The 19770-nt window shown below is 37.5% G+C and overlaps 3 protein-coding genes across 6 annotated transcripts; 1 reads left to right on the top strand and 2 right to left on the bottom strand.

Moving 5' to 3' along the window:
• The first annotated feature begins 1997 nt into the window (after positions 1-1997).
• LOC306701851 (CD209 antigen-like protein D) lies at positions 1998-6120 on the top strand. Its single transcript, XM_079167271.1, has 7 exons — positions 1998-2021; positions 2460-2552; positions 3227-3382; positions 3568-3741; positions 3844-3986; positions 4128-4237; positions 4912-6120. Exons 2-7 carry the CDS (start codon positions 2480-2482, stop codon positions 5045-5047), a joined length of 792 nt encoding a protein of 263 aa, XP_079023397.1. The 5' UTR covers positions 1998-2021; positions 2460-2479; the 3' UTR covers positions 5048-6120.
• Positions 6121-8900: 2780 nt separating this feature from the next.
• On the bottom strand, positions 8901-13287 carry LOC306701774 (uncharacterized protein). 4 transcript variants are annotated; one of them, XM_079167180.1, is made up of 7 exons: positions 13130-13287; positions 12601-12694; positions 12243-12344; positions 11380-12093; positions 11115-11260; positions 10406-10515; positions 8901-9767 (listed from the first exon to the last, which is right to left on the bottom strand). In XM_079167180.1, the coding sequence occupies exons 2-7, from the start codon at positions 12671-12673 to the stop codon at positions 9632-9634; spliced, it is 1281 nt and encodes a 426-aa protein (XP_079023306.1). In that variant the 5' UTR covers positions 12674-12694; positions 13130-13287; the 3' UTR covers positions 8901-9631. The 4 variants fall into 4 exon arrangements, 3 of the variants coding, with proteins under 3 accessions (XP_079023306.1, XP_079023308.1, XP_079023307.1); XM_079167182.1 differs by having other exon boundaries at positions 10436-10515; XM_079167181.1 differs by having other exon boundaries at positions 11115-11257.
• Positions 13288-15046: 1759 nt separating this feature from the next.
• LOC306702069 (uncharacterized protein) lies at positions 15047-19333 on the bottom strand (the record flags this gene model as incomplete). The annotated part of the gene is made up of 7 exons (XM_079167562.1): positions 15047-15785; positions 16426-16535; positions 17135-17280; positions 17400-18149; positions 18301-18402; positions 19191-19231; positions 19314-19333. 7 exons carry the CDS (start codon positions 19331-19333, stop codon positions 15650-15652), a joined length of 1305 nt encoding a protein of 434 aa, XP_079023688.1. The 3' UTR covers positions 15047-15649.
• Positions 19334-19770: the final 437 nt, after the last annotated feature.

The raw sequence follows: 19770 nt of genomic DNA, 5'->3' as shown, positions 1-19770 counted from the left end.
CATTCACTACAATGACCATGGATTTTTATATTTTCGGTGTAATGTTTGGATGCCTGATATGAAAATGATCTTGCAAAGTATTCTAAATAAATGTTGGTGCCTGATTTCCAAATGCCCTTTTTAGTACAATGTACTCTGGAAACACTGGAAATTATCAAACATTTTTGCTTTGATAGCTGAGAGCTAAGAAGGTTTACAAAGAACAGTTTTTAACCCTCCTCCATCAAGTTAGCATGCTCCCATTACAATGCTGAGTATGTGATGCAACATTCAAAATAATGGGTTTAACTTTCGGTCCATTTTTTTACATCTTCATCTTTTCTGTCTTCTCATTCACTGTTTCAATTAACAATTTTGTTTAACACACAAAACAGAAAACCTGTGTGAATTGTTCCTGCTTACCTCTGTGGCTCTATTATTCTCCAAACTTGCACCAATGCGGATCTTATCTTCCCGATAAGGCACCGAGATACATTCATGGTATATGTAGCTACAGACATGAAATCAAGCACAACAAAGCTTTAATTCAGGGCTCAGCGCTATCTAATCTCTGTGAAGCAGTTCAAACACATCAGCCTGCCAGAGCCTGGAGAAACACTCAGCACTCTCAGTGTTTCCTACGACAGTTAAGAGACGGCACTAAGTGCTCCACACGGAGGGAGGGATCAATACTTAAGTACAGCACAGCAGCTGCCCTGACAGCCTGTCTTCTCCCCCCGATGTCTAATGCAGCACTGAGGGAAAATCAAAACATCAACCGTTAGGAGGTCTGGCGCATGTCAACTTGACAACCGGTTCTCTCATTTTGAAAATATTGACAAATGACACTTTTTTTCTGCGGTCACGTTTCTCTGCAACTTTTCCCAGAGTTGTCACAGCTGAGGCGGATGTCTGCGCTACAGCTGCATCTCAGAAATGCCTCGTGCTGACGAGCGACAGCTTGAAAGTGACTTGTTTTCAACAAAGAGTGTGTAGTTAATCTGATAAGACGAGAGATGTGTTTTATGATGGAACGGGAGCAAACGATAACACATTTTTTAAATAAAAATATGTTATTCATCCATCCACCAAAAGCTGAGTGTAAAATGTGTAATTGATTAGTTTGGTATTGATGACTCTATGGTCTCTTTGGGCCTTTAACAGTTTGTCCTGATTAACTGGGTAATACAAGTCAAAGTGTTTTTTCTCCTTGGAAAATGTAACTGATCTGTTATAATGCTAATTTGCCCAGTAGATACTGATTTGTATTTGTATGCAATTTTATTCTAATTGTAAAAGAAAGGTCAGGTGTCACAAAAAAAACTAAACAAAACCCGATAAAGATTCACCCTCTGAGGACCATGACATTTCTGCAACGATCTTTTGTTGCAGTCTGATTGTTAGGTGTAATATCTTGCGTGTATGAAATGCAATGCACGGCTCTAGGGATGACAACGTCGGTCTTGACGGTCCCTCGCTTTGGTCCAGGGTGAAATAACACTGTCATAGTCCCCAGAGGACGAACCCTGATGACTTTAGGGAGCCTTAAAACAGCCTCAAGCAGGTTGATCATGTGTTTGTCCAATTTGGACATTTTGTTCTGGACCAATATATGTAGAAAGGTGGTCAGTGCGATATGGCTTATTGAAGCCCGGGCCTGTAACGCATTAGACCTCCGTGGGAAGTTGAACTGCTAGAAAAAGGGAAGAAAAAACCAGAGATGATGACCGATGTCTGGAGCTTGTGATAATGCATTTCTTCTGGTAAATTCCAGTTTCCTTTCAGCATTTTGGCTGAAACTTAGCTGGAATCTGAACTGAGAATGTCGACATGCGGTTCATCTGTATAGATATTTTTTCCCCCAGACCAGACAGAGTCAAACATTTTGATGACATGGGCAAAAAGAACATCCTGTTCTCTGCACGATGTATAACGCTGCATTAACTTTCATTTTCGGTATGTTTGTTATAAATCAGCAGCATCTTATTAATGTGAATGCAGTCGTATTGATACTGACTTCGTCTCACCTTCTCAGATACAAGGTAAGTGATTACAACTCTTATTCACTTTCACTCCAGTTTAATTTAAAGTCCTTGTGCAGATTATTATTACCTCATTGAAATTTAAATACATAGATTACCTCAAGCAATCTTAATATCTGTGCACGCTCCAGAGGCCAATCACAAATGGGGATTATAGCTTTTGGCTCAATCCTTAACAATGATTTAAAGTCTTCCTTATATTAGCTGCAATGTTTGTACTAATTAAACAGGATTTCAATGTAAATGTCACCTCTGACTAGACTCATCACTTGTGAATATAACATTTAGTCAAGCACAAGTGAGCACAAATAATTAATTGGAGCGTACTTATGAATACTGACTTAAAAAGAGTGTTAAATGACGTCAAGACTAACTTTTTATGTCTGTGTGATAGTTTATTTGTGGCTTTGCAAACATCTATAAGTGTCTCCTCAACAGGAAAACAGACCATCATCAGAATGGTTTTCATGGAAATGGAGGACGACACATTTATAGATAAGAACCTCACAATGGAAGGCCTCATTAGCCAAGGTACGGTATCAACCTGAAAACACACAGACAGAATATTAAGAATATTAAGTCAAACTAAATAAATATGTAAGCAATGTGCTTTTTTAAAACTAACCTTTATTTGAGTGAATGCATCACCATATTTGTCTACGGATGGTTGGTGTACAAAATGCAGAACTTTGCATCCAGACTCCCGTCTGTGGTTTGATTTTCGCAACAGAAGCACTTTGTTAAAGGTTATGACAAGATCCTGGTTCAGGGTTGAACGTTGTCTTTGGCGATTTGAGTCACTGCAGACGTTTTCTGTATTAATTAAACAAGACTATAATCTTTCCCTAACCTTAAATACGTTATGTTTGCAAGATCGGATATTGCTTCAGAAAGCAAGTTAAATACGTTGTCGGTTAATACTTACAGACCTACATACGTTCAGTATCAATTTAGGTTTATTAACATTTTTTCAATATGTTAACAGAAAATGTGATCCAGGCACATTTTTTGTACAAAATATATTAGCTGTTGCATATCTGTTTATTATAATTGTCATTTCGTTGAGACCTTCAAAGGTCCAGTTAGATCGTGGATTGGTCCTTACTCGTCAATACCCGCTAACCAATGACTCGCTGTCTGTCCATTACATGTAACTTTGTTTCATTTGTCTCTTGTTCCTAACGATGTAACACCGGCACTCACAGACACCGACACGTCCTTCAATGCAGCTGGAAGGAAAAAGACTTTGCCTTTTGATTTGGTGGATTTTGGGAGAAGAAAGCAGCCCTCTAGATGTGTGATGTGTTTTGGATTATTGTGTGCTGTCCTGTTGGCTGCTAACATTGGACAGTTTATCTACCGTAAGTGATTTGTTTTAATCATTTTAATCACAAATGATTTATTTATTAACTGACAACCGGCATTTAATGTTTGAGAAACCAGGTGATGTTGTAGATAAACATACAACATAATTAACAGACAGAAATTATAGTCTTTTCATCATACAAATCTAAGTAAATATTTTAAATAACTTTTCATTTCACAGATGCCAGCCGTCCAGCAGACAACACTGAAAGGGATCAACTAGAGGTCAGACTGAGTAACCTGACTAAAGAGAAAGACCTGCTGCAGCAAAACTACTTTGGTTTGTCAAAAGATTGCGTTGAGATAGCCAAACAGTTCAAGGACAAGATGGTGAGGATGGCGGTTCAAGTAAGAAGTAAGATGTTTCTCCAAAAAGTATGCAGTCCTGATCAGTGTTTTTGTATTCCTCGTCATTTTGTTGTGATATTCTGTCCCTCTCCATGTTTTCAATGTACAGATATGACCTGTAAGACAGGCTGGAGGAAGTTCAGTGACAACTGTTACATTGTTTCAACCGAGAAGAAGAACTGGACGGCAAGCAGGGACGCCTGCAACGCCGAGGGAGCAGATCTGGTCGTCATAAACAGCAGGGCTGAGCAGGTGACGAAGAAATTAAGATAAAGAAGAAACTGTGAGAGATATCAGCGTGTGTTAGGAGAATTAAAGTCTTTGACTGAAAGAATTTATCAACATATTTAGGTTTTTAATTGTTCCTGTCTTCTCTCTGTGCTACACTAACAGGCGTTTGTCAACCGGTTACTGACATCAGGCCTAAACGCCTGGATCGGTCTGACTGACAGTATTAAAGAGGGGACTTGGATGTGGGTGGATGGGACTCCACTCACCACAACGTAAGCTTTAATGGCAGAGTGTATGGATTAAAATGTCTCATAGGATCATCATATTAGACGACACAACAATTAGACGTGTTTCTTAATTATTCATCTTTTCTTTTACTATAGTAGGAACTCTGCATTGTTTTTAGATTCCATTTTTTCACTATTCATATCCTCTTATTGTAGTTTTGGAAGCAAGTCAATAACTCGTAAAACAGAAAATGAAACTGAAGCACAATTCATACAGGACTAATATTACCGACAGTTATTAAGCAATTCATATCAAGGATCAGTAGTGATTTTAAACTTGTATCATGTTGAAGCCAGAGGTAACCTGATAACAGTCTTATATAAACTGAACTCTTATTTTGTCAAAATCTGTTTAGGTTTTGATCCTTCATGAAATAATGCAGAAGTAGAAAATTGTGGTTTTCTAGGAAGCTTTTCAACGCATTTTGTCAAAAAATACAGCACATTCAGCTGAAAGGTCCATCAAAAGCTGATATGCTGTCACACTGAGATATTAAGCATCATCATGTGTGAATATGTTTCAAAACATGTAGTGGTGGCGATGGAGTCATTTAAAAATAATTACATGACCACATGAGGACTCCAAATACTATAGGCAATTGGGTCCAAAAATTGGGTTACAATCCCAGTTTGGATAAAATGAATGTCTCCATGATCAGGTACTGGCAGGCTGGCCAGCCCAACAGCTACGATGGGAACCAGGACTGTGGAGAAACTGTGCAGAGGTCATCGGGAGTGGGAGAGTGGAACGATGAAGGCTGTCATTTTGATCAGATCTTTATCTGCGAGCAATAAGATCACAATGATTTACATGATGGTGTGTGGCTTTGGATGGTGGTTGTAATATATATCTTCAATGTTATCTTATTATTAACATAATCCATGAATCTCATTCCATTTTTTCCAATTGTGTATTAATCCGCAGCTGGAAATAGTCCCCAACAAATTCACAACTTACTCCAGTTTAAGTAACATTTGCTAAAAACTGCTTGAGAACATTTAAGAGGGATTTTTTAATGATAGTATATTTGTGTCTTTTTTTTGTTTTTGTTTTAAGATTTTCATCTTCAGTAGGAACCATGGACTTGGAGCTGAGTGCCTCAAAATAAGTCTGAAAATGCTGAGAAACTGATCAACACCTTGGTTTTGGTCTTTTCGTGGGATTTGTAGACAACAACAAAAATATTGGATGTCAGCCTTTTTTTGATACTGTTGAAGGGTCAGTTCACCCAAATTACAATCTAACATATTTCCAAACCTCGCAATGTAGAACGTTTTGAGATGTTTATCTCTGAGATGGTCGCCTCCACTCCAATACAATGATGATCAAAACATTTGCATTTGTGGTGTTAACAACACTGAAAAAAGGCAAGAGCAACATCTTTTATCAGAAACAATCTATATTATTCTGTCTAACCAAAAGAAAACCTTGTCAGTTTTTATAGGACTGTTTCTCGGACGGAAAGTAGTCCTCGTGGTTTTTATTTTTATTGCTGTCACCACTTTTTTTTACTTTGTAATTTGGGTGGCCCAACCCTTTTCTATACATTTCTATCAGAATCATCACAATTTTTGTTGCAGACAACCAAATCATAGTATGTTTAATTTTTTTTTTTGGCATTAAAGATTTTATACAAAAAAAAAGACATTGTTAAGATGTTCATAAATATAAAAGTTAGCTGATGATTAGAGTTTGATGTAAAGGAATATTAATTTATTGGTTGTACGATAAGGGATTTGTCTCAATACTCTATCTAGCTTTAGAAATTATTGCAAATCTGTTTGATTAATTAATATGTATGAAAATAAACATCTACTACAAAGCACATATATACACTATTTGAATATGAATTATTTACCATACCACTCTGTAATAAATACATGATACTGGTGAAATCCATTGTTGTGTATGACGTGTGTTTGCAATGGAGTTGATTACTAATGTAAGGAAGCAGATTTCTCTTAGCTAAATGGTACTGTAATGTTATAGAACATGAAGATTTCTTAAAATATTAGAATACAAGCTTTATGAAGATGTCTTTTTCTATTTAGGATTAAACAGAAAATGCACAGATATCATATTCACCACTGAAGAAACGGGTTGAGGCTGCAGTGGAGTAGATTTGGTGTTTTGCATCATGGGGACATTTTGAGAACAGCTGGTTGATCAAATGATTTATCTTTTACCTGGTTCCTCAAGTAGCCTTTATTTGGTTCAAGACGCAGATGTCATAAACAGGTAATAATAATCTAGTTTAGACAAATCTGTGAACACCTCCTGGCCTACTCCCCTTGGTAAAATGGGCTTCTGTTAACTGGAAACATTCCCTTTCTTTTTTTGCTATGTACTCACACAGCAATCAGGGTGCATTTTGATATCAAGCCTGCACACTCATAAAAGGGCTTGAGCTGAAACCTTTTGTGCTTGTCACTCTTCTGGAAGTACTCAGGAAAAAAACAACAGGTGCAAATTAATTGCATGAACAAACAACCCCCGATGTGTAAGTGCATGATGACACACACCACTGTGAAGCTTTTCACCGACCGACAGGTGAGAAGAAACATTGGAATTGGAAAAAACACGTATATGTCTTTGCGAGGAAACAGGTACGCTTTTCCTGCATACCATGTGTAAAGTACAAGATTAAACAATGTGTAACAAAAGGTCGGACTGAACGCTCACGCTTCATGCTCGGGAGCAACAATGTCAGTTGTTTTATCCTGATATTCCCCCTGATTAGAAATATATATCCACAGAGAAAGGTGATTGGAAATTTAAAACTGGGTAGAATAAATTATTAAAGTGGCAAAATTAATTTTATAAAAAAATTTGAAAAATGCATAAAACTCAAGGAGTTAAATCAGTGCCTCTCTGTTGAAGAACAACACACACTGAATACAATAAAGTCGGATGGATAGCAGTTATTGCAGAAGTGTTGCCTTGGATTGCATCATATCATGCAGGCGTTGCTCCTACCGCGTCCACCTCCGCTCGTCACCCTGCTGCAACTGATGACAATAATGCACTGACACGTAGCGGGCGCTGACAACGCACTCTGCAGCCACAGCAGACTAAATGTTACGTAACGCGGCGGCAGAAGAAGACGCAGCACGTTTTAGAATCACTAACATGTGAGCAGTTTACAGGGCAGATGCATTTAGCGGGCAGAGACACCATGCTCTGGCATGTGGCTCCTTTTGGGTGTGGTGGCGGTTGCATTGAGTGCGGCTGCTCTTGATGGGGGCATCTCAACCCTTAATTGGACTTAGCCTTTTCATTCCCCACAGAGATGAGTCCGGTCCAAACCGTCTGTGGTCGGGTGGCGAGATGGGGTTCCCCCCCGGGACTGACTAAAAATAAAAGATCAAGGAGCCTCAACCAGACATGTTGGTCTGGTTAGACTCACAGAGCAGAAAAAAGGGTTTCAAGAACAGTTAAAAGGGTGTTGCATGTAACTTAATATATTTAAATAAATGAGGTTATACTTTACAGTATATAGCAAGACAGTAGCAAACTGAATGGACATATTAAACATTTTGAAGTACTTTGTATACAGAACAGTAAAGGGATGGAACAAGAAAGATGACATATTTTTAACTGGAGGCTGAAAAGTGTATGTTCACAACCAATCCATTCTCACTCCAAATGCGTCCAATACAGTGACAAGGAGGCTCCCTACAGCGTATGTATGCACCGGACTATTAATTAACTCCAATGTAAACACACCCGTGTCCTCATTACATGCTCAGAGCAACTGACGTAGTATAAAGTGTGAAAGAGTCCAAAAAGGTGTGGTTGTTAGGAGAGATGGATGTGTCAAACGAGCACGGGACTTTCGCCCAGGAGACCGCTGTTTGGTTTGTGAAAGTAAAAATAAACGTTGACAGTCACGCCAGTTGTTAGTGTCGTTAGTCACATGACCACAGTGATTCGCTATACACACAAGAGTTGTTGGTCATGTCAGTCGTTATTGTCATTTGTCCCATTACTCGTTTGTCACTCGCTAGTCGGGACAGTTGTTAGTAAGTCAAGTTAACATAAACCAGGTGGCAACCTCAAGTTATCAAGACTTGCATTATTTCTAATAGCCATAACAGGGCGACTCTGCTGGTTGCAAAAGGAAGTATGATTGTATAGAAGTCTATGAGAAAATGACTCTACTTCTCTCTTGATTTATTACCTCAGTAAACATTGTAAACATGAGTTTATGGTCTCAATCTCTAGTTTCAAGTCTTCTTCAATACAGCATGATGTTCATTTAGTAAATGATGGTCCATTTAGAGTCAAACAGACCATAAAGCAGGGTATGCTTTAGGGCGGGGCTTACTGTGATTGACAGGTCGATGCCCTACCAGAGCTGTTTACGGTGTCTCTACGTCACTCCTCTGCAGTCCAAATATGGTCACTTCCATTCACTGGTTGCAAAAAGTCAAGATGGCGACTGCCAAAATGCCAAACTCGAGGCTTTAATACGTCAGTCCACAAACCAAACGTAGCCGTCACAAAGACTACATCCACTTTTTATGATGTCCACTCACACTCTTTCACTAAACGTGAGTGGTTTTGTTTCCGAAACCCAAAACTTACAGAGAAGATGGAAGTTTATTTTCTTACAATTACATTTCTTTTTTGACTCTTGCACAACTAAAGCGACAGCCTTAAGTTTACTTCTACTACTACAGATACTGTGTGAATGTCATCATCATCAAAGGATTTAAGTGAAAAAACTAAATAAAGACATTTACAGCACATTATGTCATAATCTTTCTTTAGTTCTTTTGATTGAATTTACTATAAACAAGTAAAATGAGAAGATTGTTTTTTTCAATAAGGGATTCATTTTGCCCTCAAACACAAACAGTGATTTGTTTTCAGAAAATACAAAGATGGAATTTTATTTGCGTGCAGTTGCTTGTAATCATTACAAAGTGAATTAAATCATTAATAACATATGCAAAGGTTCTATGTATGTGCTTTGACATTATTTGTCATATACATTCATTTTCAAACACATGAACTAATCAAACTGATCGTAATATCCAAACATTTCTAAGGCCGTGCCAACGGCCAAATAAAACTATCGTAAAGTATTTATACATTGATAGCTAAATATGTTGTTTTGCAATCAATAAATGTATATTCCCAAACATCAAACCCTAATTATCAACTAAAGAGTACATTCATTGAAATTCTAACATTTTTATACAAAAAATCTACTTCTCTAAAATCATTAAAGCTAAAAATAAACAATTATTAGATAGATAAGCCTCAAGACAGCCAAATCCTATCTATATATATATATATATATATATATATATAGATATATAACCACAGTTCAAAGCAACACGCCATCATTAAATGCATTAATAAATGTGATCTCATTTCTCACAGATACACTTCTGAGTATAAGAACAGCGTTCATCGTTCCACTCTCCCACTCCTGGTGACCTCTCCATAGTTTCTACACAGTCCTGGTTCCGACCTAAGTTGTTGGGCTGTCCGTCCTCCCAGTACCTGATAATGAAAACATGAATGTTTTTTTACAGCACACAGTTTTTGTTTCTCAACTGCTCTGATCTTTGGTTTTTGACCCAAACTGTGACTGAGGAGATTTTAACCCAAAATGGCTTTTGATTGAAGTCAAATTTACAAAGAAGTAACAGAATGTAGTTTTTTAAAGCGCCGCCTTCACCACTCCTGCATGTGTGAAACACATTCACATGATAATGTTTAATATCTCAGTTTGACAACAAATCACCTCCTGATAGATCTTTGAGCTGAATGTGTTGTACTTGATGTAATGCATTGAAAACCTTCCTCCACATTTTCCACTTCTGAAGTGTTTCATAACGGATCAAAAACCCCAAAAGATTTAGACAGAAATTAGAGTTCAGTTCACATAAGATTGTCATCAGGTTACCTCTGTCTTTAACATCATATGAGTGTAAATGTACCTCTGATCCTTAGTATAACTGTAGTCTAACAATAAAAGGGTATAAACAGTGAAAGAAATGGAATATAAAAACAATGTAGAGTTCCTACTATAGTAAAGGAAAATATGATTAATTTAGAAACACGTCCAGTTGTTGAGTCGTCTAATATGATGATCCTATGAGACATTTTAATCCATACACTCTGCCATTAAAGCTTACGTTGTGGTGACTGGAGTCCCATCCACCCACCTCCAAGTCCCCTCTCTAACACTGTCAGTCAGACCGATCCAGGCTTCTTGGTCTGATGTCAGTAACCCGTTGACAAACGCCTGTTAGTGTAGCACAGAGAGAAGACAGGAACGATTAAAACAAGAAAATATTTCAGTCACTGTTTCATTGTTTTTGACTTTTATGTTATTGGTGACAGCACCTGACAAATGTCAGCAAATGTATTTAAACACAATAACAGACGTTTCTTCTTCTCTAGTTTCTACTACATGCCAAACTTTCCACCACATTATTACATTTCTCACTTACTGTACTTTTGTTATGGAAAAAACAAACAAACAACCCACAAGCTTTCACTCAGTCCTTCTGGTTTGTTCTTTATCTTCATTCATGTGTCTGCAACAGATCCTCAAAAGTCCAGCAACACAAGTCAACTTCAGAAGTTTTTCAAAATAAACTTCCGTCTTCACAAGAAACAACTTAGACAGATTTAAGCAACAAAACTACTTAGTTAGGTTTAAAAATAAGGTTGTGGTTTGGGAAAAAATATCTACGTAAGTGACGTTACGTAAGTATAGATGTTACGTGACAAATAAATCAACATTGTTTTGTCCTGCATGCGGCACTATTAGCAGTCTCCTGTGTGAACAACATGTTTTTTGATTTCTCCCAGTCTATTCTTTCTTTCATTTCCTCTTACCTGTTCAGCCCTGCTGTCTATGATGACCAGATCTGCTCCTTTTCTGATGCAGTCTCTTCTGCTGTGTTCCCAGTTCTTCTTCTCAGTTGAAACAAAGTAGCAGCTCATCTCAAACTTACTCCAGCCTGTCTGACAGGGTCTGTCTGCTAGTTGGAATCATGAAGAGGAACAAGATATCACAAAAGGGCTAAAGATAACACAGACTGCTATAACAGAACAATAAATCAATCACACTTTTATAATGAACATCTCAGGTCGTCCTTACTTGTACTCGTTGTATTGAAGCTTATTTGCAACTGGTCCTTGTTGATCTTCAGTGAAGAGCAATTGCTCTGTAACTGATCTGTGTTTTCTCTCAGTGTAAGAGACAAAGTCCGTAACTCATCTTTTTCTCTTTGCAGGTTTCTGTTATTGGTCTGTAGCTGGTCTTTTGCTGCTGTCAGATTATTGTGATTAGTCTGTAGCTCCTCAAGTCTCTTCTGCATGTTGTTATAGCTCGTCTGTAACTGATTGCTCTCTTGTTTTAAGGTGTTATAACTTGCTTGTAACTGTTCCTTGTTGATCTTCAATGAAGAGTAATTGCTCTGTAACTGATCTCTGTTCTCTCTCAGCGTAATACACAAAGTCTGTAACTCATCTTTTTCTCTTTGCAGGTTTCTGTTATTGGTCTGTAGCTGGTCTTTTGTTGCGGTCAGATTATTGTGACTCTTCTGCATGTTGTTATAGCTCGTCTGTAACTGATCGTTCTCTCGTTTTAAGGTGTAATAACTTGCTTGTAGCTGGTCGTTCTCGTTTGTCAGATTGTTGAAACTGTCCTTGAACTCATCCCTTTCAGTAGTCAAAGCTGTGTAACTCTGCTGCAGCTGGCCTCTTTCTTCAGTCAGGTTACTCAGTTTGGCCTCTAACTGTTTTCTCTCTGCAGTTGAAGCATCATAACCGTCCTGCAGTCGGTCTCCTTGAAACTGGTAGATTATCTTATCTGTGAAACCAAAAAGGAATTTCAAATAATTTCTTAAATCACTGGATTTTGAAAAGCTCATTCCTGTCAGCTGGTTTCTCAAACATTACATGTTGACAGTTGCGTTATTCATTATTCCTACTTTCAGTGACAACAAATAGATCACTTACAGTAGATAAACTGTCCTATGTTACCAGCCAGCAGGACAGCACACAGTAACCCCAGACACACGGTCACACATCTAGAGGGCTGCTTTCTTCTCTGAAAATCCTCTAAAACAAAATCACAAGAACAGTTATATGTGACTTCTCACAGATTCACACTCGTAGATTTCTGGAAACCTAAATATAAAAGCTTTTATGAACTACTAATACAAAGCAGCACAAATGGCATTCATAACAAAAAGATTATTCTATAAATATTCAAATTGATCAACAGTTTAGTATCACTTTGTTAACATAGTTTACTAGTTGTATCTAATATTCTTAATATTCAGTTTGTTCATATGTTTTCAGGTTGATACTGTACCTTTGGTAACAAGACCTTCCATTATGAGGTTCTTATTTATATAAATGTTGTCATCAATTTCCATTGAATCCATTCTGATAATGGTCTGTTTTCCCTGTTGAGGAGACATTTATTTAGTTTTACTATGTAGACCAACAAAGTTAGTTTTTAAAACCTTTTGACGCTCTTCTTAAATCAGTATTCATAAGTACGCTCTGATTAATTATTTGTGCTTACTTGTGCTTGAATACATTTACTAGTGTTGAGTCTCGTCAGATGTGACATTTACATGAAAATCCTGTTTAATTAGTACAAACATTACTTTTAACATAAAGGAGATTTTAAATCATCTGAAAGGATTGAACAAAATTCTGTAATATCATTTGTTGTTTGCCTTCAGAGCGTGCACAGAAAATATGATTGCTTGAGGTCATCCAAGTATTTAAATTTTAAAAAGTATACTTTTAACAGGAATCTGATGGAATAACAATCTGCATGAGCACTTTCAATAAAACTGGAGTGAAAGTGAATAAGAGTTGTGAGTACGTACCTTTCAACTGAGACGGTGAGATGAAGTCAGTATCAATACGACTGCATTCACATTAAGATGCTGCTGATTTATAACAAACACAGCGAAAATGAAATTTGCGGCCAAAAAGAAAAAATGAAAATGACCATTAAGTTTAGTTATAACTTGTTCTCTCTCAGGATCTGGCCTCTCCTCTTCTGTGGTTTCTCTTCTCTTTTCCTACAGATTAACTTCCCACTGTAGTCAAACATGTGACAGTGTTTCACAAGACTGAGATACAAGGTGAGTCATAGTACAAATTTCCAAAATGCAAACTCAGCTTTGTTGTGCTTGATTTTAGATTAATGAATGAATTAAGTTGGAAGAATAATGAACATACATAGATTATGTCTACAGAATTACATGCACATGAATAAATCAGTTGTCTGCAATGAAATTAAGATAAGTTTCTGCTATGTTTGATTGTGTAAAGATGAAGTCATGTCTCTAAACAGCTTTGTTTGTTTGAAAGAGCGTTATCAGTCACTTGACTCAAGTGAGTCTCTAGTCATGTCACTCGCTAGTCAGGAGAGTTGTTAGTAAGTCAAGTTAACATAAACCAGGTGGAAACCTCCAGTTATGAAGCGTGAAGCCAATGCAGAAGTGTCTACAACTTGTATTATTTCTAGTGTCCACCAGGGGGCGACTCCTCTGATTGTATAGAAGTCTATGAGAAAATGACTCTACTTCTCTCTTGATTTATTTAAACATTGTAAACATGAGTTTATGGTCTCAATCTCTAGTTTCAAGTCTTCTTCAATACAGCAGGCAGCCAGCTGTGACCCGCACACTAAAAAGATGGTCTGAGGAAGCCGAGGAGGCTCTGAAAGACTGTTTTGACTCTATTGTGTGGGAAGTACTCAGTGATGACCATGGGGAGGACACTCTCTCTCACTAACTGCACAACAGACTACATAAACTTCTGTGTGGAGAACACCGTACCCACCAGGACTGTACGGTGTTTTTCCAACTGTAAACCATGGATCACTCCTGAAATAAAGGCCCTCCTCAAGGAGAAGAAAAGGGTCTTTAGATCAGGAAACAAGGAGGAGCTGAAGACTTTACAGAGGGAGCTGAGGAGAAAGATCAGGGAAGGGAAAAAAATCTACAGGACAAAGATGGAGGATCAGCTGCAGCAGAACAACATCTGCGGGGTCTGGAAGGGCCTCAAGGCGATGTCTGGCTACAAGGGGCCCAACCAACAGCCTACAGGGGCCCAAAAGTGTGTGAATGACTTGAACTTATTCTTTAACAGATTTGATCAGTTATCCACCCCTCCCCCCATCCAGTCCCCCCTGCTGCTGCAACCTCCTTTGGCTGCACCCCCTGTAGATTGCTGCCCCCCGCCTCCTCCACCCTCTTCCCCACTCCTCATACACCACACCCCATGACCAGCGTCCCACCCCCCCTCCAACAACCTCGGGCTTACTGTGATTGACAGGTCGATGCCCTACCAGAGCTGTTTACGGTGTCTCTACGTCACTCCTCTGCAGTCCAAATATGGTCACTTCCATTCACTGGTTGCAAAAAGTCAAGATGGCGACTGCCAAAATGCCAAACTCGAGGCTTTAATACGTCAGTACAAAAACCAAACGTAGCCGTCACAAAGACTACAGACACTTTTTATGATGTCCACTCACACTCTTTTACTAAACGTGAGTGGTTTTGTTTCCTAAACCCAAAACTTCCAGAGGAGACGGAAGTTTATTTTCTTACAATTACATTTCTTTTTTGACTCTTGCACAGCGACAGCTTTAAGTTTACTTCTACTACTACTACAGATACTGTGTGAATGTCGTCATTATCAAAGGATTTAAATGAAGAAAATAAAAAATATAGACATTCACTGCACATTATGTCATAATCTTTCTTTAGTTCTTTTGATTGAATTTACTATAAACAAGTAAAATGAGAAGATTGTTTTTTTCAATAAGGGATTCATTTTGCCCTCAAACACAAACAGTGATTTGTTTTCAGGAAATAAAAAGATGGAATTTTATTTGCGTGCAGTTGCTTGTAATCGTTACAAAGTGAATTAAATCATTAATGACATATGCAAAGGTTCTATGTATGTTCTTTGACATTATTTGTCATATACATTCATTTTCAAACACATGAACTAATCAAACTGATGCGATTTGCAAACATTTCTAAGGCCGTGCCAACGGCCAAATACAACTATAGTAAAGTATTTATACATTGATAGCTAAATATGTTGTTTTGCAATCAAGAAATTCATATTTCCAAACATCAAACCCTAATTATCAACTAAATAGTACATTCATTTAAATTCGAACAATGTTATACAACAAAATCTACTTGTTCTAAAATCACTAAAGCTAAAAATAAACAATTATCAGGATTTGTCTGTCTTGAAGCAGACATCTCAGAAAGTAGTTTTCAGCTATATATATATATATATATATATATATATATATATATATATATATAACCACAGTCCAAAGCCACACACAGTCATTAACTGCCTAAATCAATGTGATCTTATTGCTCACAGATTAAGTTCTTTTTAGTAGAACAGCGTTCATCGTTCCACACTCCCACTCCTGATGACTTTTGCTTAGTGTCTCCACAGTCCTGGACCCAACCTACGTTGTCGGGCTGTCCGGCGTCCCAGTACCTGATAATGAAAACATGAATGTTTTTTTAAAGCACACAGTTTTTGTTTCTCAACTGCTCTGATCTTTGGTTTTTGACCCAAACTGTCACTGAGGAGATTTTAACTAAATTTGTCTTTTGATTGAAGTCAAATTTACAAAGAAATAACAGAATGTAGTTTTTTAAAGCGCCGCCTTCACCACTCCTGCATGTGTGAAACACATTCACATGATAATGTTTAATATCTCAGTTTGACAGCACATCACCTCCTGATAGATATTTCAGCTGAATGTGTTGTACTTCGTGGTGTAATGCTTTGAAAACCTTCCTCCACATTTTCTACTTCTGCATTGTTTCATAACGGATCGAAATCAAAACAGATTTAGACAGAAATTAGAGTTCAGTTCACATAAGATTGTCATCAGGTTACCTCTGTCTTTATCATGATACAAGGTTCAATTTACCACTTATCCTTAGTATAATTGTAGTCTAACAATAAAAGGGTATAAACAGTGAAAGAAATGGAATATAAAAACATTGCAGAGTTCCTAATATAGTAAAGGAAAATATGATTAATTTAGAAACACGTCCAGTTGTTGAGTCGTCTAATATGATGATCCTATGAGACATTTTAATCCATACACTCTGCCATTAAAGCTTACGTTGTGGTGACTGGAGTCCCATCCACCCACATCCAAGTCCCCTCTGTAGCACTGTCAGTCATACCGATCCAGGCTTCTTGGTCTGATGTCAGTAACCCGTTGACAAACGCCTGTTAGTGTAGCACAGAGAGAAGACAGGAACGATTAAAACAAGAAAATATTTCAGTCACTGTTTCATTGTTTTTGACTTTTATGTTATTGGTGACAGCACCTGACAAATGTCAGCAAATGTATTTAAACACAATAACAGACGTTTCTTCTTCTCTAGTTTCTACTACATGCCAAACTTTCCACCACATTGTTACATTTCTCACTTACTGTACTTTTGTTATGGCAAAAAAAAAAAATCAACCCACAAGCTTTCACTCAGTCCTTCTGGTTTGTTCTTTATCTTCATTCATGTGTCTGCAACAGATCCTCAAAAGTCCAGCAACACAAGTCAACTTCAGAAGTTTTTCAAAATAAACTTCCGTCTTCACAAGAAACAACTTAGACAGATTTAAGCAACAAAACTACTTAGTTAGGTTTAAAAATAAGGTTGTGGTTTGGGAAAAAATAACTACGTAAGTGACGTTACTTAAGTATAGATGTTACGTGACAAATAAATCAACATTGTTTTGTCCTACATGCGGCACTATTAGCAGTCTCCTGTGTGAACAACATGTTTTTTGATTTCTCCCAGTCTATTCTTTCTTTCATTTCCTCTTACCTGTTCAGCCTTGCTGTCTATGACGACCAGATCTGCTCCTTTTCTGATGCAGTGTCTTCTGCTGTGTTCCCAGTTCTTCTTCTCAGTTGAAACAAAGTAGCAGCTCATCTCAAACTTACTCCAGCTTGTCTGACAGGGTCTGTCTGCTAGTTGGAATCATGAAGAGGAACAAGATATCACAAAAGGGCTAAAGATAACACAGACTGCTATAACAGAACAATAAATCAATCACACTTTTATAATGAACATCTCAGGTCGTCCTTACTTGTACTCGTTGTATTGAAGCTTATTTGCAACTGGTCCTTGTTGATCTTCAGTGAAGAGCAATTGCTCTGTAACTGATCTCTGTTCTCTCTCAGTGTAATAGACAAAGTCCGTAACTCATCTTTTTCTCTTTGCAGGTTTCTGTTATTGGTCTGTAGCTGGTCTTTTGCTGCTGTCAGATTATTGTGATTAGTCTGTAGCTCCTCAAGTCTCTTCTGCATGTTGTTATAGCTCGTCTGTAACTGATTGCTCTCTTGTTTTAAGGTGTTATAACTTGCTTGTAACTGTTCCTTGTTGATCTTCAATGAAGAGTAATTGCTCTGTAACTGATCTCTGTTCTCTCTCAGCGTAATACACAAAGTCTGTAACTCATCTTTTTCTCTCTGCAGGTTGCTGTTATTGGTCTGTAGCTGGTCTTTTGTTGCGGTCAGATTATTGTGACTCTTCTGCATGTTGTTATAGCTCGTCTGTAACTGATCGTTCTCTCGTTTTAAGGTGTAATAACTTGCTTCTATCTGGTCGTTCTCGTTTGTCAGATTGTTGAAACTGGCCTTAAACTCATTTCTTTCAGTAGTCAAAGCTGTGTAACTCTGCTGCAGCTGGCCTCTTTCTTCAGTCAGGTTACTCAGTTTGGCCTCTAACTGTTTTCTCTCTGCAGTTGAAGCATCATAACCGTCCTGCAGTCGGTCTCCTTGAAACTGGAGGCTGGTCTGTGTCGGGTCTGCTGACGCTAGACGGCTGATTATCTCATCTGTGAAATCGAAAAAAGAAATGTAAAATATTTGCTTGGGTCATTGGATTTTGAAAAGCTCATTTCTGTCAGCTGGTTTCTCAAACATTCCATGTTGACAGTTGTGTTATTCATTATTCTTACTTTCAGTGACAACAAATAGATCACTTACAGTAGATAAACTGTCCTATGTTACCAGCCAACAGGACAGCACACAGTAACCCCAGACACACGGTCACACATCTAGAGGGCTGCTTTCTTCTCTGAAAATCCACTAAAACAAAATCACAAGAACAGTTATATGTGACTTCTCACAGATTCACACTCGTAGATTTCTGGAAACCTAAATATAAAAGCTTTTATGAACTACTAATACAAAGCAGCACAAATGGCATTCATAACAAAAAGATTATTCAATAAATATTCAAATTGATCAACAGTTTAGTAGCACTTTGTTAACATAGTTTACTAGTTGTATCTAATATTCTTAATATTCAGTTTGTTCATATGTTTTCAGGTTGATACTGTACCTTTGGTAACAAGACCTTCCATTGTGAGTTTCTTATTTATATAAATGTCATCACTTTCTATTGAATCCATTCTGATAATGGTCTGTTTTCCCTGTTGAGGAGACATTTATTTAGTTTTACTATGTAGACCAACAAAGTTAGTTTTCAAAACCTTTTGACGCTCTTCTTAAATCAGTATTCATAAGTACGCTCCGATTAATTATTTGTGCTAACTTGTGCTTGAATACATTTACTAGTGTTGAGTTTAGTCAAATGTGACATTTACATGAAAATCCTGTTTAATTAGTACAAACATTACTTTTAACATAAAGGAGATTTTAAATCATCTGAAAGGATTGAACAAAAATCTATAATCCCATTTGTTGTTTGCCTTCAGAGTATGCACAGAAAATAAGATTGCTTGAGGTCATCCAAGTATTTACATTTTTAAACGATAGTCAAATTTAGCAGGACTTTGATGGGAAAATAATCTGCATAAACACTTTAATTAAATAAACTGGAGTGAAAGTGAATCAGAGTTGTGAGTACTTACCTTTCAACTGAGACGGTGAGATGAAGTCAGTATCAGTACGACTGCATTCACATTAAGATGCTGCTGGTTTATAACAAACTGCCAAAATTAAATTGATGTATCGTTATTCATCACGGAGAAAACAGTATGCTCTTTTTGCCCATGTCATCAAAATCTGTCTGATTGGTCAGAGCAGATCTTGCCCTATAGTGTCCACATCCTCAATTTAGATGACGGGTCACTTTCGGCCAAAAGTATTCAAAAGAAAAAAATTGGAAATCATCAGATGAGTTTAGTGATCACTTGTTCTCTCTCAGGATCTGGACTCTCTTCTTCTGTGGTTTGTCTCCTCTTTTCCTGCATTATGTCTAATGTCCATCAGCTCTGGTTGTATAGAAGTCTATGAGAAAATGACTCTACTTCTCTCTTGATTTATTACCTCAGTAAACATTGTAAACATGAGTTTATGGTCTCAATCTCTAGTTTCAAGTCTTCTTCAATACAGCATGATGTTCATTTAGTAAATGATGGTCCATTTAGAGTCAAACAGACCATAAAGCAGGGTATGCTTTAGGGCGGGGCTTACTGTGATTGACAGGTC

Source organism: Pholis gunnellus (assembly GCF_910591455.1).
Source record: "Pholis gunnellus genome assembly, chromosome: 10".
NCBI lineage: Eukaryota > Metazoa > Chordata > Actinopteri > Perciformes > Pholidae > Pholis > Pholis gunnellus.
This window is presented reverse-complemented; position numbering and strand designations above follow the sequence as displayed.

Coding starts and splice junctions, on each gene's coding strand:
- LOC306701851 (XM_079167271.1), top strand. CDS start 2,480: ATGGTTTTCATGGAAATGGAGGACGACACATTTATAGATAAGAACCTC. Junction 3,383..3,567: donor CATTGGACAGTTTATCTACC/GTAAGTGATTTG, acceptor TTCATTTCACAG/ATGCCAGCCGTCCAGCAGAC. Junction 3,742..3,843: donor GATGGCGGTTCAAGTAAGAA/GTAAGATGTTTC, acceptor TTCAATGTACAG/ATATGACCTGTAAGACAGGC.
- LOC306701774 (XM_079167180.1), bottom strand. CDS start 12,673: ATGGATTCAATGGAAATTGATGACAACATTTATATAAATAAGAACCTC. Junction 12,094..12,242: donor CATAGGACAGTTTATCTACT/GTAAGTGATCTA, acceptor TTGGTTTCACAG/ATAAGATAATCTACCAGTTT. Junction 11,261..11,379: donor CTTCAATACAACGAGTACAA/GTAAGGACGACC, acceptor GATTCCAACTAG/CAGACAGACCCTGTCAGACA.